Source organism: Macrobrachium rosenbergii, chromosome 26, assembly GCF_040412425.1.
Source record: "Macrobrachium rosenbergii isolate ZJJX-2024 chromosome 26, ASM4041242v1, whole genome shotgun sequence".
Classification (NCBI taxonomy): Eukaryota; Metazoa; Arthropoda; class Malacostraca; order Decapoda; family Palaemonidae; genus Macrobrachium; species Macrobrachium rosenbergii.
The window spans coordinates 12,218,508-12,238,507 of NC_089766.1; the positions used below are offsets into that span (position 1 = coordinate 12,218,508).

General features: G+C 34.7%; 2 protein-coding genes across 2 annotated transcripts in view; one reads left to right on the forward strand and one right to left on the reverse strand.

The window, feature by feature from the left end:
• The window catches only part of LOC136853044 (uncharacterized), a 248,876-nt gene that overhangs the window by 52,142 nt on the left and 176,734 nt on the right, over nt 1–20,000 (forward strand). The window lies entirely within an intron of this gene.
• Nucleotides 1–20,000, reverse strand: part of Gbs-76A (Glycogen binding subunit 76A) — a 148,805-nt gene that overhangs the window by 43,162 nt on the left and 85,643 nt on the right. The window contains 3 exon segments of the mRNA XM_067128262.1: nt 6,881–6,934; nt 7,140–7,269; nt 8,561–8,668. Of these exon segments, the coding sequence (XP_066984363.1) occupies nt 6,881–6,934; nt 7,140–7,217 (132 nt within the window). The 5' untranslated portion in view covers nt 7,218–7,269; nt 8,561–8,668.

Consider the following 20,000-nt stretch of genomic DNA (forward strand, 5'->3'; position numbering starts at 1 on the left):
AATGTTGCGCTGAATGAGCTATGCATATATATATATTATATGACTCTACACTCTCCCTACACCATTTATATAAGCTAAATTGCACTGAGCCATATAAAAGCCTTTCTCTCTACATTCTCCGTAGAGCTGTGCTGAGTTCCTACAATTAAACTCATTTTATGCCATGTACTGAACAATATTAATTTCCTGGAGTTATGCTGAGTGCCTTGCTGTCCTATACTCTATCCTTAGAGTCATTTGGCATTTCGACCTCGTTTAGACCCGTTGACACTCATACCAGACTCCTATGGTGTGTTGCAAATGTCAAAGCTTAAGTATTTGGGATGAGGATGCTGGTTATATGAACACTTCTTTGTAAAATGGTCGATTGAATATTGATAAAAAAATGTATAATTTACTTATCTCTCCGAATTCCATTATAAAATTGTATTTTTCCCACTTTTCATCTCATAAGCTACTGGAAACTCATTCCTATCTCCCAGCTTGATCCAGCGTTGACCGGGGCAGGAACTTGATTTAGTGCGGAATATTAATCAGTAGATTTATAGTATTACATTCAAAGTTCTTGGACTGTTTTCGTATGTGTTTTGGTCAGGCGGAACCTTTTCAATGTCCTGTCTCTTAAGAGACGTTTTTATTGCTGATTTCTGGGTTAGACACCACATTATCATTATACTCATTCTCGTACACTTTTTCCAGTCTCAGTAAATTTTGACTTTTTTGAAAGACGAAGGTGGGATTATCTCTTTTAATGCTCATTTTCTTTATCTTTCAATATTTTCCATCAAGGCTGGACAAGAAAAAAGGCATTATGTTTTCAGGCCCGTCGGCTTTCCCATAATGAAAGCAAATCATCTGTGTAGGTGTATGAATGTAGTGTGAGTTTTCAACACAGGTTCAGGGGCGTCACCCGCGATTCTGCAGTTGAAATACAAATGTGGTGGTGGCTATTCGCTTGTCCTTTCTTGGGAAATGACTCAGTGTTGTTGCTGTTTTTTAAAGCAGCTTTACGAGTAATGCTGTCGTGGTGAAACGGAAACCAGCAGCTTTTTTAAGCCAATTCCCGACCCGGCGCAATTCCTTGTAATATTCACGTGTCTGTGAAATCAGATTGGCTGGCTCAGAATTCCGGTCAAATTTGGGCTTCTCCGTGGGTTTAGAATCCTTTCAAGGACACACGCGCACACACACACGCACGCACACTTAAGTCTAGACCTTGCGCACGCACATATATATAGACATGTATATATATATATATATATATATATATATATATATATATATATATATATATATATATATATATATATAATATATATGTATATATAATGTGTGTGTGTAACCCCGAATATTAGGAGAAAACGTAAACAGCATTCAAAGCCCCATTTCGTGTACCAACACTGATGACTCATCAACTATATGTCGTTCCCCTTATACACATTGCACCACTTATCCATTTATGTGTTCCTCATTGGACGGGTTGGTATCGTTCTCGCCTAGCACCCTGCTGGGCTCGCATTCGATTCTCCGACCGGCCAATGAAGAATTAGAGAAATGTATTTTTGGTGATAGAAATTCATTTCTCGTTATAATGTGGTTCGGATTCCATAATAAGCTGTAGGTCCCGTTGCTAGGTAATCAATTGGTTCTTAGCCACGTAAAATAAATCTAATCCTTCGGGCCAGCCCTAGGAGAGCTGTTAATCAGCTCAGTGGTCTGGTTAAACTAAGGTATACTTATCCATTTATGTGTATGTGTATGTGTATGTCCTTGTATCTGGTTTCACTTATGGAAATGAACTTTTGATTTCAGCCTCACATAAAGAATATGCATGGCCTAATTTAGGTATAGTCTTTGAGTGGTCGATCTTGAGTTTGAAAGATTTGCTGAATGGCATGAAGTACACTCGGAAACCACAATCTCCGACCCGCCTAGGTTGTGCTTCGAGTTTATGAGCGGGGCCTTTCTGGACGGCGGGCAACGCCAACTATCACGGATTGAAACACACTCGAACACCTTTTGAACTCTTCCGGATTTTGCTTTATTTTTTTTATGATTTTGCTGTATATAATGCAAAGCAGTCATGGTATGATTATACAGACAACACTGTGTTGAATTCTACAACCTGTATAATATCGAAACGAAGAAAAATGCCAAAATGCCGGGTTGTAGTTAGGAAAGGGGGTGGGGGGTGGGGAGGGAAGGGTAGAATCTGTCCAGAAAGGCCCCGCTCATAAACTCAGAGCACGACCTAGGTGGGTCGGAGATTGTGGTTTCCGAGTGTACAAGCCACTATTCTTGTCATAAGAAGGTTAGGACATGAACGTTATCACAGTCGATTGTCTGAGAAATACATTGCGTCATTTACGTACATAGATAAAGACACTGCTTTTAATTAATGGGGTCAGGCACCAGTTAAAATTTCCTGCGTCATAATGTCAGGAGTAGACACAGCAACAAGTTAGTTAGCATACATCAGTTGTATTTGAATTGAGGTTCTTTTACTGTCACCCAAATATTGACATTCCTGTAAGTGATATAACGTTAAGAAACACATTAAGAATCGTCCGCTTGTCCTCAAGTCCAGAAAATGCCATAGATTGGCCGGTGCCACTAGGGAAAAGGGAAAAGTGCCTAGGACCAATTTCTGCGTGCTTGTTGGTGCACCTACTGGGATATGTTGTTCAACCTTACAAACATGAGTGAGATTGCCATAATTGGTGCAATTGCAAAATGTAGCCACGTGAAATAGTTTACAGGCTTTCATTTGCATGCATTTTGTAGATCAATGAAAGGATATGCGTGGGAATTGTGTTGGGATCGTAAATGGTCAGTATTACAGGATATTGACCATATAGGATAATGGGGAATGTTACTGGATATGATCAGAGTTTTTTTTTATTATAAATAGCCATACGAAGTTCAGAGTGCATAAGAGCTGTAAAGGATATGATCGAATGATCGGAGTTTTTGAGGGAATGACCCTATGAAGTTCAGAGGGCATAAGGTCTTTAGGATATGATTAGTCTTTTTGGGGGTCTGTTAGAATAATGAATAATGAATTTCTGAGTGCATAGGAACTTTAGGATATGGGTGGCATCTTTTAGGGAATATGTTGAGAGGAAAGTAAATGGCCACGTGAATTGTAGAGTGCATAAGAACTTTGAGGAATGTTTTAGGATCATAGATGTTTGTACAAAGTTGGGAGTGCATAAGGACTTTCGGCTATGATCTAAATCTTTGAAGGAATGTGCATAGGTCACAGTTGACCATATGAAATTCAGTGTGTGTAAGAGCTTTAGGATAAGATCAAATGATTAAAGGAAAAGCCTTGTAGGGCTTTCCCATGATCTTACAGGAAACTACACAACTTTATGTAAGGATCAGAATCCTCTGTTGCTTGGTTAGGATTCTAAATCATCAGATCCTGAAGTCTCATTGAGGAAATGATCATATTTCTCTTTGATAGTTTCAGGATCCAAAGTATTCACAAAAGTGAGTTATTTGTGTGCTTTGCAAGGGGGTAGGGATATACTGATAACTTTAGGACATGCTAGGTATCTTAACTGACTGTTTCCTATAGTTCTCTATGAATCACCTGGACCATATCTGAAAAGAAAGCATAAACAAATGCATTATATTAGTATGCTTAATATCCATACATATTTTATTGGTGATTATTTATTGCTGGTCGTTTGAAAGATCATCTTGAAGGTAGGGTAAGAAATTTGGTTTTCTTAGGACTGGGGAACAGTCATGTGTGTAAAATCAAGTAGTGAGACTAGGAGACTGAGATTTAGATAACATAGTCGAAATTATTCAGAAGCAGTATAAACAGGACACAGCCCGTAATTAGCAGTCATACATGGAGTTGTGAACTTTCACAAACATAAACTTTTTTGTAGCATGTAATAAATAACAGTAATTCCGGTATATTGACTCTGAATGCTGTGCTGATTTCTGGAAGACCTGTTTCTTAAGGCAGCGTTAGGTCGATCATAGAAGATGATCAAAATTTTTGTGTAGTTTGCATGTCTAGGGTGCATATTGAAGGCTTGTACAGTATTGAAGTTAGAGGTTACTTGCACGCAGAATATATAATAGATAAAGACTGATAGTCTAGACATTGCTTAGTCTTTTGTAAGAGTTTTTGAAGAGAAATTGTAATGTCTCAAAACTGTTAGGATTAGGTTTTGTGTTCAGGAACCCTAGCGATAGAAAATTTGAGATATTTAAGAACTAATAGTAAACTTTCCCTACTATCTTATGTATCACAGGACAGCTGTGTACATACAGAAATACATTCAGAAATACATTGGTTATATAGGTGTCTTTTGATATGTATGCAGTTCGCATGATTTTGCACATAGGGTTAGAGTTGCATGAATGTACAAATATATATCTTTACAGGAAAAAACATGCTGAAAAGTCTGTAAAAATGAGATTGTTCTTTGATTGCTAGGAGTAGCAATTTTCGTTCATATTACATTCTCAAGAATCGGTACAAAATATGAATGAAAATAACTGACAGATTTTAAACCATATTTGATATGTACACAAATATTAATGGTATGTGAATTGTGTTAGTCATGTAAGTCCTTGCTGTGTTTGATAATAAATAACTGGAAATTAAACCGTAAATGTGAGCTGAATTGAAGTATTGGATGGATGTGAAAATGAAAACAAATGAACTCAGGGTAGTTGGTAAGTTCACTTAATTGTCTCTGGGCAGTTGGTAAGTTCACTTAGTTGTCTCAGGGTAGTTGGTAAGTTAACTTAATTGTCTCAGGGTAGTTGGTAAGTTCACTTAATTGTCTCAGGGCATTTGGTAAGTTTACTTAATTGTCTCAGGGTAGTTGGTAAGTTGACTTAATTGTCTCAGGGTAGTTGGTAAGTTCACTAATTGTCTCAGGGCAGTTGGTAGGTTCACTTAATTGTCTCAGGGTATTTGGTAAGTTTACTTAATTGTCTCAGGGTGTATCACTTAATTGTCTCAGGGTATTTGGTAGTTGGTGTCTCAGGTAGTTGGTAAGTTCACTTATTGTCTCAGGGTAGTTGGTCAAGTTCACTAATTGTCTCAGGTTCACTAATTGTCTCAGGGCAGTTGGTAAGTTCACTTAATTTTGTCAGGGAAGTTGGTAAGTTCACTAATTGTCTTAGGGTAGTTGGTAAGTTCACTTAATTATCTCAGGGTAGTTGGTAAATTCACTTAATTATCTCAGGGTATTTGGTAAGTTCACTTAATTGTCTCAGTGTAGTTGGTATGTTCACTTAATTGTCACAGGTATTTGGTAAATTCACTTAATTGTCTAAGGGTAGTTGGTAAATTCACTTAACGAGATAGTTAGTAAGTTCACATAATTGTCTCAAGGTAGTTGGTAAATTCACTTTATTGTTTCTGGGTAGTTGGTAAGTTCACTTAATTGTCTCAGGGTAGTTGGTAAGTACACTTAATTGTCTCAGGGTAGTTGGTAAATTCACTTAATTGTCTCAGGGTAGTTGGTAAGTTAACTTAATTGTCTCAGGGTAGTTGGTAAGTTCACTTAATTGTCTCATGGTAGCTGGTAAGTTCACTTAATTGTCTCAGGGCAGTTGGTAAGTTCACTTAATTGTTGATTTAATGCCTAAGGAAAATTACTTTCAAACTAAAGCTATGAAATTAGGGCTCACATAGAAATATTGACATCTTAAAAGGGGCAGAGTAAATTTTTGCGCTGAGTTTGAGTGCATAAGTAGGAATTGGTCATCAAATACGAACGTACAGGAAATGAGGATCTGTTTTACAAATAGTGTATTTTTAAGTGCTAGTTGAATTATAATTGAGAATAAGACAGTTCATGGATTGTGTTATCAAGTGGAAATTATATTTTAACTGCCAATTTATGTGAATGGGGACCAATACAGTTCTAAAGTGGGAATTAATAACAATTTGTAAAAATCTTAATTGGGGTTCTTCTGTGAATGGGAGTAGTGTTATTTTATTGATAAGAATTAAGCTGTAAAGATAAATTGGACCGTCATTGAACATCATCTGAAATCTCAAGTTAATAGTGCAATGAGAAGCCTTAATAAGTTGATGAAAAGAGCTGATGTTATCAGTTACTCATATACAATGGAAGGCATTTGCTAAAATTTTAAGTTTTTATCAGATTCTACTTGATAGACCAATATCAGTGGTTTGCTACACATATTTCTAACAGTTTTTGGGATGCAGTTTTACTGCTGATTATAACTAGCAACTAGGATGCTAAAGTAGGGTGATGTCACATGGGCACATTTTCCAGCATCTTTTGGCGTCCTGAGGGCCAAACTTTGGACAGAGTATCCAATAATCAATTCATTTGTCACCATGAACTAAGTTCCAACTTAGCCTGAATTGGCTGCAGAAACTAAGTCATCTAAGGGTTGGACCACACTTCAGTAAAGCATGTCACAAACACAATTCGGCAACTTGTTTCATACATATCGCAAACAGGTTGAATACAAGTCAGTGACTGTAGGTGAAGAGCTAACCTTTGGCCAGTGCTGGATAATCATATGAAGCACAGGTTAGGACTACCAATAAGTTGTTAACTTTTATTCAACCTGTTTGTTGATGTGTTTGTGATATGATGCCAACTTGTGGCTTGTGTTTATGACATGTTTTACTTTAGCATGGACGCACCCTAAGTTATTGTCTACCTGTCATCGACAAACATACACAGTTTTTGTTGTCCACAAATATGAAAAATGATATTTGCTACTCGGAATAAAGTTTGGTGGTAAGATGGTGGAAAATGTGCTCATGAGACATTGCCTTAAGTGAGAAATTTTGCTTCTGACCTGTCAATTTCTAAATAATTGACAGTGAAGTTATTTTAGCACCGCTACTGTTTTGTACCTGATTAGGCGTATGAGGGACACTGCTGGCACGTAGTAATCTCCAGTTTTCCAGCTTTGGTTGTTCGTGCGAAGAGAATGGACTACAGTCATTTTCCTTGTACATATTTTTACAAATTTCACGGAGTACTATTCTATATTGTCAGTTTGATTATGCATATGATCATTCTGCTGCACTACTGAACCCCAAATTCATTTCATGCTAATTTTTTCTCTACCACTTTAGGTTCAATGTTGTCTCCTTCAGATATACTACTCACCTGCTCATCCTCAACCTCATCCTCATCCTCCTCGCCAAAGAGCAGATTCTCCCGGCTTAACTGACCCCAAAACAACATTCCTCCTCCTCCTTCTGCTACTCCTGCTGGTCATCCTTCCACCCTCATTAATCTATGGAGTAAGTTTAGGACCATTTCACAAATCTGTGGCTTTTTTTTTTGTCTATCTAGGGAAAGATGATACAATGTTGTTTAAGGGTTCATTTTTTGACAGAGGAAATGGAGTGGGGTTGTAAATTTACGAGCTTATATTACAGTTTACCATTTCAAGATATGAATAGAGAATAGTCATGGTTCAAAGACTGATGATGAGTGTGGGTTCATGCATTGTCTAAAAGGAATCGGTGCACTATTACTTTTGGGTTGAAATCGACTAATTTGATGGGAATTGGTCTTCCTTTCCAGAAGGACTGGGATCAAAGGACTTGGATGGCACATTTCCAGAGGACTGGATTGGTGCCTTTTCAAAAGGACAAGAGTGATTCTTTTCTGGTAGGACTGGTGCGGTTCCTTCCCAGAAGGACGGGGAAGGTTCCTCTCCAGTAGTTCTGGGTCAGAGCCTTTCCAGAAGGATTGGAAAGGTTCCTTTCCAGTAGGACTAGTTTGGTTCCTTTCCAGTAGTTCTGAGTCGTTACCTCTTTCCAGAAGGACTAGAGTTTTCTTTCCAGGAGAACTGGTGTGGTTCCTTTCCAGTAATGCCAGGTCAGTGGCATTCCAGAAACACTGGAGAGGTTCCATTCCAGAAAAACTGGAGAGGCCCCTCTCCAGTAGGACTGGAGTGGCTCCTTTCCAGTAGGACTGAAAGGCTCCTTTCCAGGAGAACTGGAACAATTGCTTCTTTCCAGTAGGATTGGAATGATGAGGAAAAGGGTTTGGTAGTTTTCTCCCATCTAAGTGCAAGGATCATCAGTCTCTACATTTAACAGTAACTAGTTCCATGCATCAATGCAAGTGCTGTGAGGGAATCACAGGTCAAAGGTCAATATATGTTCTTATTTGGTAGCAAAGGACCAGTGCATGATCTCAATTGGGAGGGTTGTGGGATGTTTGTTTGTGAGGTTCTGTAATCCACGGGTCTTTCTGGCTAGGAATGAATGTTTAGATTACAACCCAAACAAGATGCAGAAAGTGAGCCTACGGAATATTATGTCTTGATTGCAAGTATAATTCTACAAAAAAGAGGAAAATAACTGCTTCTTTACTTTAGGAAACTGAAGAAAATATAGTGAATTCAAGGAACACGAGCAAATTAAGTCCATGTAAAATTCATTGTACATAGAATGAGTAAAAATGCCTTAATAATAATTTTCTTGCCAATACTGGTAACACCTAGATTTCTATGAGAAAAGACATGCAAATTTAGATTGCTCAAGTACAGTGGTTGTTCAGTTCACGCCACTTACCTACAAGAACGGGCTCAGATGCGCAGCCAAAATCTTCTCAGTTTCGACGATATTCGTCTTAGCTAAGTTCTTATGCTCATTGTGTCGCTTTCACTCCGTTGTTCAGCTCTGGAAAGATACAGCAAATTCAGTAGGTAGCATAAATTCGAGTTTCATTATATATACTGTATTATATCGGGTAAATACCAGAATGAATTAGTATTTACATTGAGTTAGGCCTGGGCAGGGCCATCCAACCACAGTCCCGTGTGCCAAAATTGTCCTGTTTGATTTTTAAAGTGGCCTGCTAGAGAAAATTAAGTAAAAGTATATTTCTCTTTTTATATCTTAAAATTTAGATTTACCACTTGTCCTGAATAAAAGAAATATTCTTTGCACAATCAATAGCTACTAAGAAAAGTTTCATTGGCATCTGTTGTGTGTTACAATATATATATATATATATATATATATATATATATATATATATATATATATATATATATATATATATATATATATATATATATATATACATATGCACCCACACATATGCATACACACCTACTAAACAACTTGGGCGGCCCTGAGTTGGGGAATACTACAATTGAGATGTTATTTAATACACCAAGTGTTCTTGGAAAGTCATAAAGTGGAGATGCATGACATCAATGGAGAATTATGAGACTATTAAACTGTTTACTGAAGAAGGCTGAGAAGCGAGTCAATTTCTTCTATACCGAAGCCGATAGATGGTATATAGTGCCCCTGAAACTCCTACAAAGTGAATATCCCTCCCTCTCTGATACCTGTATTGTCTTGGGGTATTTTTAGTTTTCTGTAAAAGAAAACTATTGTGCCCCACTTGTCTGTCCGTCCGCACTTTTTTCTGTCCGCACTTTTTCTGCCCGCCCTCAATCTTAAAAACTACTGAGGCTAGAGGGCTGCAAATTGGTATGTTGATCATTCACCCTCCAATCACCAAATATACCAAATTTCAGAGCTGTAACCTCGGTAGTTTTTATTTTATTTAAGGTTAAATTTAGCCACCATCGTGCTTCTGGCAACGCTATAGGATAGGCCACCACCGGCCCGTGGTTAAAGTTTCATGGGCCGCGGCTTATACATCATTATACCGAGACCACCGAAAGATAAATCTATTTTCGCTGGCCTTGATTATACGCTGTAGCGGCTGTACAGAAAACTCGATTGCGCCGAAGAAACTTGGGCGCATTTTTTACTTGTTTGAAGTTATCCTTACCTCTTGAACTTCTGGATTTAAAGTTGTGCATCTCCAGGGTGAACAATTGTATAGTGTTATACTCTTGTTAAGATTGTTCGGTACATTTGTAATTATGGAATATAAAGCCTTTGTGCGTCTTGAAGTTCAGTGCATGACCTAGTTCTTTTAGTAAACAAATCTTTGATTCTTGTTGGGAATACATGACTTTGTTCCCTGTCTTTGAATGATTATTGAACTAGAATTATTTATACAGAAGGGTCATAAACAATGGCGAGACAAGTGGCAAACCTTCAATTGCGTTCATTAAAAAAGAAACTCGTTAGGTTTAAGAACCAATTGAAAGAAAGGAATCTTTTATACTCTCAAATATTAAACCACCAATACGCCTTAATGTTGAATTAAGTTTGTGTGTATGTATGCAAGTAGGAATATATGTGTGTGTATGTATGCAAGTATGAATATATGTATGATATGTATGTATATATATATATATATATATATATATATATATATATATATATATATATATATATATATATATATATATATATATATATATATATATATATATATATATATATATATATATATATATATATTATAAAATGAAGATTAAAACAAGCCATTAGTACCGGTAATCATAAGCCCCAAGTTAGAATGTTGTAGGATTACAGGATTCGTGGTCTCCTTTATCTCTGAAAAATCACCTTATACATTATAGAAGTTACAGACAAAAAAAAAAACAGATTCTCCAAATGGTATTGCCAGCATCAAGTGGCCCTCATTGCGGGGATCGAGGTAAATAAAAAAAAAAATTGGGAGACATTGAAGTGTTGCTATGTTTATGCTAGACACATTGCAGGTGGCGTTGAATGACTGCACTCACATCTGATCGTACACCTGGGTTTCTGTTTAATTAAGCTATTCGTTCCTTATCGCGTGTTTTAACCTTCAATTTATATATTATATAGATATATATTATACATATTTATTATATATATTTATTATATATATACTTATATATTGATATGTGTGTACATATATGTATATACAAATGTGTGTATGTATATGTATACATACATACATATATTATATGCATACATGCACAAAATCTTTAATTATTATATGTAATATTTATTACTTCTTTCACATTATATATATATATATATATATATATATATATATATATATATATATATATTATATATATATATATATATTTTTTTATTATTATATATATATATAATGTGTGTGTGTATAAATATATATAAAAATGTGTATGTATATGTATACATACATACATATATTCATACTTTCATACATGCACATAACCTTTTAATTCAACATTAAGACTTATTTGTCGTTTAATATTTGAGAGTACAAATAATTCACTTCTTTCAGTTATTTCTTAAACCTAATGTTTTTTTTATTAACGAAAGCTTAGAGTATTCAAGGAAAAGTCTTGAATTAAAAAAAAAAAGAATAAATAAAAAACCAAGCACTAATGAACCTCACAGTTGACAGTGGGCGACCAGATTGTCATATAAGGAGAGAAGTCCGACTGATTGTTGATTAGGTTCGACCTGCAGGGTCTTCTATTAGGTACTGGATACGGTGATTTATTTATATATTCTTTGACCAGTTTCGTTATCTTTTTTTACGTATTTATGTGTTTGATTTATATTTCATGTATCTGTTTATTTTTTAAAAGTCAGGACCTTATTTATTTTGGTAGTGAAGAGATTGATGCCTTTACTTATTTATTTGCTCGATTACAGTTCTGTATGAAGATTTATTTATATATTCTTTTACCAAATTTCGTTAAGTCATTTTTTGTATAATATATATATATATATATGTTTTATATATATATATATATATATATATATATATACTATATATATATATATATATATATTTATAATTCATGTATCTGTTTAATTTCTTAAATTCAGGACATTATGTATTTGGTAATGAAGAGATTGATGCGTTTACTTGTTTGTTTCTCGATTACAGTTACATATGATGATTTATTTATATATTCTTTGTCTAATTTCGTTATGTCTTTTACGTATTCATATATTTATAATTTATATATAATTTATATTTCATGTCTGTGATTAATTTCTTAAGTTCAGAACCTTAAGTATTTTTACTGATGAGATTTATTCTTTTTATTTATTTGCTCGATTTTCTATATGATGATTTATTTATGTATTTGAACTATTTCATTATGTGTTTTTGTATATATATATAATTATATATATTCATATATATATATATTATATATATATAATTTATAATTTGACTAATTTCTTAAATTCAGTAACTTATTTATTTTGGTAATGAAGAGATTTATTTTACTTATTTATTTGCTGGATCACAGTTCCATATTGTAATTCATCTAATCCACTTTCCTTATCAATACAACCTCACACACCTGAGGTAATGACTCGTATTTCATTAACCCTAAACTCTACTTATTTATTTACGCGACTATAATTTTATATATTGTTATTCTTCTAATCCATTTTCGTTGTTAATACAGTCTCACTCCTGAGGCATTTATTTCAGTAACCCTAAACCCCAGATTTATTCACAATAAAGCGAGTGAGTTAACACTTGTGCTAAAGCGTGGGGCTTTATATATAACCCGTATGAATAAGCCCAAGTAATCTATAGATCTTGGATGGACCTGTGAAAGAATAAGGTGCAGATAATGTGGGTGTAGAAAAAAGCGGAATGTGGATTGTGGGGAGGGTGGGGTTGATCCGCGTGAGAAGGCTGCGTGGGCAGAAAGGGGAGAGAGAGAGAAAGAGAGATATCTCGGCCTTATCCATTAAAGGAGTGGGGGATGATGGCGGTGAAAGGGTCTATAGATATCACGCATGATGGAAGATAAATCTCCTTTTCAGGTTATCATTTATTTTCTCCATTTTTTCAAGGTGTCAGAATACCAAAGGACCGAACATTTAGAAGGAAATGAGTTTCTAGGGCATGGCCGTAGCGGTGCCAGTCAGTGCCCCTCTCGTTACTTGCAGCCCACATCCGCCATAGTCTCTCCCACTGCGTCAGTTTATTTTTTATCATTATTATTACAAGCCAAGCTGCTACCCTAGATGGAAAAGCAGAGTGACACAAGCCCTGGGGTCCCAGAATGGAAAGGTTCCCAGAACAGAAGAGGAAGTTGGAAAGATAGAGAGAGGAGCTCAGTAATTGGTGGACAAGGGTTTTTCTAATAGTGCTGTCCCGAAGGTCACAAGAAAAACCATGGAACGATGGTGCGATAACCAGGATGATGAACGTGATAATGAAGAGATTGTGACACTTTACCACTGCAATCACTGGCAAGATGAAGAATTATCGAGCAGATTATTAGTAGCCAGCAGTGTTCATCCTACGAACTCCACTACGCCATTGAAAACTTCCTCTAAATCCAAGAATATATCGTATCTCTTTAAGAACAGCGTCAACCCCTGTCCAGCCAAACTCCCAGGGGGCAGTCTGGTGTAGAAGCTCACCTGTCAAAGTGAGGAATGTGTGGGCCTCACCAAGCTATGCGTACCGGGATGACCAGGACTCGTCTGGCGAGGAAGCTGGCCAGTCACCTAAGAGTCGGTACCGTAAATAGGCAACTTCCGTGATAAACATGGCCTACATCTCACGAGAGAGAGAGAGAGAGAGAGAGAGAGAGAGAGAGAGAGAGAGAGAGAGAGCTGCCAGTGAAGGGCACAGAAGTATTACTAGTCTCCTGGAGCAACCCAGAACACTTTGCATCCCGGGCCTTGCACTTAAAGAAGAAAGGCCTCTGAATAAATCGGCTATACGAGACAGCCGATCAGCTACACCTTGCCGCCACTCGTCCTTGTCTGTCACGGGTCTAAGATATGTCAGTTTTGAACCCCGACCACCAGTGGCTTCGTTTTGGCTTATCATTCCTGTTAATTGCTGTTCGGACCCTCTTGATTGTTCAACCAGTGTCTTTTCTTCTTTAGATTTTGTATAATAGCTCTGAAAACCTACATTGCATTAATTGTATGTTGAAAATATAGCTGTTCTGAAACGTCCTGAAAAAAGAGAGAAGAAAATATAGTTTCCTTTTCAGTGATCGGAACTTTGATATTAAAGCTACAACCAAATAAAAATCAGTTATTCCGACGTCTTGATATATATATATATATATATATATAGAAATATATATATATATATATATATATATATATATATATAATGTTTATATTTTATATGTACATATATATATATATATATATATATATATATATATATATATATATATATATATATATATATATATATATATATATATATATATATATATATATATATATATATATATATATATAAGTATCTAGCAGTTTCATAGATCTGATATGGCGTGGGTGGAAGGTTGCTTTCTCCTAAGTCTTGTATTCTTTTACATTTGTTGTACCAGGATGTTCCGTCTCCAGTAACCTCTTTAATCCTTTCATAACTTGATTATTCTGGAACCGTCGCAAAAAAACCTGAGCACCTAATTTTTTGCTACTTGACATTCTTTGTGCATTAGTGGACATGTACTTTCTTTGCATGTACAGTTTGTGCCCTCGCATTATATTTTACTGTGATGTTTGAGTAAGACGGTCGTGCGATTTTGACACTCATGTTTAGCCAAATTTGGATTTAATGTTCATTTTATCAGAAAATGTTAATTTTATCAGAAAATTTTAATTTTATCAGAAAATTTTAATTTTTTCAGAAAATGTTCATTTTATCAGAAAATGTTCATCTATCAGAAAATGTTCATTTTATCAGAAAATGCTCATTTTATCAGAAAATGTTCATTTTATCAGAAAATGTTAAATTTATCAGAAATTTTCATTTTATCAGAAAATAATTTTATCAGAAAATGTTAATTTCATCAGAAAATATTCATTTTATCAGAAAATGTTCATTTTATCAGAAAATGCAAATTTTTCGTTTTATCAGAATATGTTAATTTTATCAGAAAATGTTCATTTTATGAGAAACGACATTTCCACTACCTCGTATTTCATGACCTCTTCTTGGTGTTTTATACTATATTTCTGCTTCTGCGCGTAACTTATTACCATTTAATCTGCGACAGCAGACGTTTAGCTCGCCATATTGCTCTGTATGTTAAGCGAAGCAGTATTTCTCGTATAATGTTTTAAAGTTTCTTTTTCGTTCATGTTTTATGACAGCCACTTTTTTTGCTTGTTTCCTTAGGTGTAAAACTTTATTCAAGCGCATGACTCACAATTTCACTATGTTTCTTTCAGTGTGCCAGTTTTCGGGATTTTTTTTCGAGTTTTCAACTTAGCAGGAAACATTGGGATAGTTTAATGCGCATATGTATTAGCCATATTATGGCTTATAATCTTTCATTATTTCATGGAACCTGGAATATAGCCTGATTTCATGTGTTTATTTGTTTCGCGTAACGCCAATGAATAATATCCGACTAGTATCAACTTTTAAGTTAAAAAAAAAAAAAATACTATTGTGCCGGGTTTGTCTGTCCGTCCGCACTTTATTTTATCCTCCTTCAGATCTTAAAAACTACTGAGGCTAGAGGGCTGCAAATTGGTGTGTTGATCATCCACCCTACAGTCATCAAACATACCGAATTGCAACCCTGTAACCTCAGTAGTTTTTTTTTTAAAGGTTAAAGTTAGCCATAATCGTACGTCCGGTAACGATATATGCCAGACCACCACCGGGCCGTGGTTAAAGTTTCATGGGCCGCGGTTCATACAGCATTATACCGAGACCACCGAAAGATAGATTTATCTTCGGTGGCTTTGATTATACGCTATATAGAAAACTCGATTGCGCCGAAGAAACTTCGGCGCATTTTTACCTATTTTTATAGTTTCCATTGATCATGCGTAGCTTTTTTTTTTTTTTTTTGCTAATTAGCTTTTGTTCTGTATTTTTTCATCTAATATTTCGGTACAGTGATACATAATTTTTAAACCCCAACCAAAAAAATTGCATGATTTAACCCACCCCCCCTTCTCCAAAAAAAAGGGTTATTCATGGTTTAACTTACTCCAAGAAGGTTTATGATCATAAGTCGAAAATTTAGGATGAGGTCTTTCATATATTTCTCTTGTGTTTCTTATGTTTAAGTAAAGAATTTAATTCAGAGGTCAATGGCATTGGCAACCTAGGTGCGCTTATGTAGCCCAGGCCTGAAAAAAAACTAAAAAAAAGTAAAAAAATTGAAAGTTAATCCTTAAAATGTATAAAAATTATATATATATATATATATATATATATATATAAGTTAATATATATATATATATAAATATATATATATGAATCAAGAAAATATATATGAACATTAATAAAATCCACGAAGGAAACGAAACACTAGTGCTGCAGCCTTTACGCTATACATATTTTATCTTTAATTATATATATATATATATATATATATATATATATATATATATATATATATATATATATATATATATATATATATATATATATATATATTATGTTATATTTATGTGTGTGTGTATAAGAAATATATTAGTAACGAACCATAACGAAATAAATAGGAACACAAACTCGATTGCATTACACAAGATACCCTACACGACTATAGAAAACAAGGCCATAACGACTGCACTTTGAAACAAAGCTAAGTAGGGCAAGACCTGCTTTGTCGAATAAGAATATGAGGAACAACAACATCCTCTTAAAGAGAAGAGGTCACCTTGCTGGTTACTGATATCTGTATTTTATATTTCAACATTGAATACATTTGTCGTTATATTTTAACTTGGTATTGATTTTCTGTAAAAGAAAACTGTTGTGCCGGCTGTGTCTGTCCGTCCGCACTTTATTCTGTCCGCACTTTTTTCTGTCCGAAGTTTTTCTGTCAGCCCGCAGATCTTAATAACTACTGGGGGCTAGAGGGCTGCAAATTGGTATGTTGATTATCCACCTTCCAATCATCAAACGTACCAAATTGCAACCTTCTAGTCTCAGTAGTTTTTTTTTTTTATTTAAGGTTAAAGTTAGCCATAATCGTACTTCCGGCAGCACTATAGGTACCAACAACACAGGCCACCACCGTACCGTGGCTGAGTTTCATGGGGCGTGGCTGACAGTTTCATACAACATTATACGCTGTACAGAAAACTCGATTCACCGAAGAAACTTCGACGCATTTTTTACTTATTCATTTCTAAAGTTCTACTTTTTAATAAAATTCTGAAGTTTTCTCCCTTATAATTATCTGATAAGGTTTGAAATCTGAAAGCGTCCATTCTCGATGGACTATTACATAATTGTTAGGCCCGTTCGACTACTTAGTTATCATATATCACACGCTCGCGCGCGAGCAAATATATGTATAGATCGATAGGTAGATAACCATAAGCTTTATATATGTATAATATATATACACACACATACATATATATATATATATATATATATATATATATATATATATATATATATATATATATATATATATATATATATATATCACTCTATATATATGTGCATGTGCATATATTTGTGTGTATGTATACAAAATACAGACATAGATATTTAAGCTCCATGCTTGAATGACTTCGAACGCTAACAAGACGCCATTCTTTGCTATACAGAAGAGTTGCCATAGAACTTTTACAAACATTGAACAACGCTCACTAATAACATAAGAAGAGAGGTTGCCGGGAAGATATGATTGAAAATGAGTGCTGGGCTCTCCGTTAGGTTAGATTAAGCTATCCTTATGCCAGTAATGTTTCTCTCTCTCTCTCTCTCTCTCTCTCTCTCTCTCTCTCTCTCTCTCTCTCTCTCTCTCTCTCTCGTAATGTCTCACTTAATTTTTAGGCTTGTGTTTTAAGTTTACTTACGAATGTTGTTTAGGGGACTAATAGGTCTCTCTCTCTCTCTCTCTCTCTCTCTCTCTCTCTCTCTCTCTCTCTCTCTCTCTCTCTCTCTCTCTCTCTCTCTCTCTCTCTCTCGTGAATTTTTTTTGTCAAGGTGACGACCATTTTAACTTGCTTAATATGTGAACATTTGTAATGATAATAACAATAATAATATCAACAGTAACACTAAAAGTCACAATTATCGTCTTGTAGTGGATCGCAACAAGGCTTTTGAATTGCAATACAAGGAAACCGTTTTATATTTAATTTCTCCAAGAACGATTCATGTTACCGTGAAGTTTGCAATGAAATAACATTTTTTTTCACATCTCTACAAGCCCCTTACTTTAAGGTCAGTTAACATAAGGATAAGAAGCCTTTTAAATGAGAGTACAAACAGTTGGGTGACTTAATGTGATGTCACCTGAAGCCTTTCCAAGATAAGGCGACGTAATGGTACACGTAAGAGTGCATATTATACATACTATATATATATATATATATATAGTGCATATATATATATATATATATATATATATATATATATGTGTGTGTGTGGGTGTGTGTATTACATATATATATTTATATAAATACATAAATATAATATATATATATATATATATATATATATATATTTATAAATTATATATATATATATATGTATATATATATATATATATATATATATATATATATATATATATATATATATATATATATATATATATACACATACATGTAAATAGACAAAATAGACTAGAATAGATCCAGTCATATATACATTTATATAAATAAATAAATATAATATATATATATATTTATAAATTATATATGTACTATATATATATATATACTGTATATATACACACATATAAATAGACAAAATAGACTAGAATAGATCCCGTCATCCTACTGAAAGATGATACGTACATGGTTCTGTCACTAATAGAGATATTCAGAAATATAGAAATCAGTGGAGCAGACCCTCTTGCTCGTTTATTGCCTCTGAATGTGGGAGGTTGTGCATTCATCCGTGTCTGTTTTGCATACAAAGTATCTCAGAATGTTATTGATGAAGTCTAATTAGATTTTGGGGGATGGGTGAGAATTGATAAAATCTGGAGATAGACCAGGATCCAGAGTTTCTGGAGAGCAGTCGGAGGTATACTTATTTATGAGTACTTCATACTTTAATTAGCCGAACGCTTTGTAATAATACCCTCCTTTTGTAAATAGAAAAACGCTCATTCGAGCTTTGACGGTGGGTAACCTAAATTGAAATATGACCTTGTGCTGGGTAACACCCATTTCTTTCTTGTTTATTTTACGAAGCAGGTCAGCGATGCCTTTCGCCTGAAGTTCGAAAGATTATGCCGCAGTCCTGTTTTCTTGGCAAGATTTCATATATGCTTTGATAATTGTCATATGTGTAGATTGCTATTAATTGCTGGTTTTATAGATTAATATATTAATGGCAGTAAAAATCATCTATATTGTTATAGCTATAGATTTTTATTATGATTATCAAATTATTATTTTTTTCTGAGGCATCTTCGAAACCTGCTTGATAAGACGTTACCTTTCGATCTGAAATTCCAGATTTGAAGACATGGTAACCGGTTGATCAGTTGCCAACTACCATTAACCCTCGAACATCTCCTGGTCATTTTTGCCTGTGATTCACGTGAGGGTGCCAGTTAGCCACTTTTAAAGGTTTGCCTCCCTTCTTGCCTATTTTCCCCATTGCACCTGCCGCCTTCAGGAACGGATGGCACGCCGATAGGTACATTGTGGTAGCGGAGTATTCAAAGGGTTTGCCTCTTGCTTTTATCTTGACAGATAGCCCTCACGTGCTTTTAATTCAAAATATTAATCTTACGGTTTCGTTTGACATAAATTTGCCTCCATAAAGGCACAGTGTTAGAAGGTGTGTGTGTCAGCGCAGTGCTATGGGGCATTTAATGTTTTATCCTTGCATGAATAATTGCGTGGTTTAAATATACATTTTCAGCGAATTATTGTTTTATACTTTAAATTTTTACGGAAGAAATCTTGAGGCAATTTCCTTTACTGGCGTTTTACCAAAAACGCAGCAAAGGCTAGATAAAGGCCAAAGTTTATTTAATTAATAATTATTTAATGAATAATTATTTAAATAAATAAATATTTACGTAAATAATTAATAAATGAAAAAAATTCAAAAGCCTAAGAGATTTTGATGATAGTACCTGGGAATTTTCTTGCATTTGTTTCTGAATCTAATATGTAGCGTGTGATATACCCATCCCCATATGGT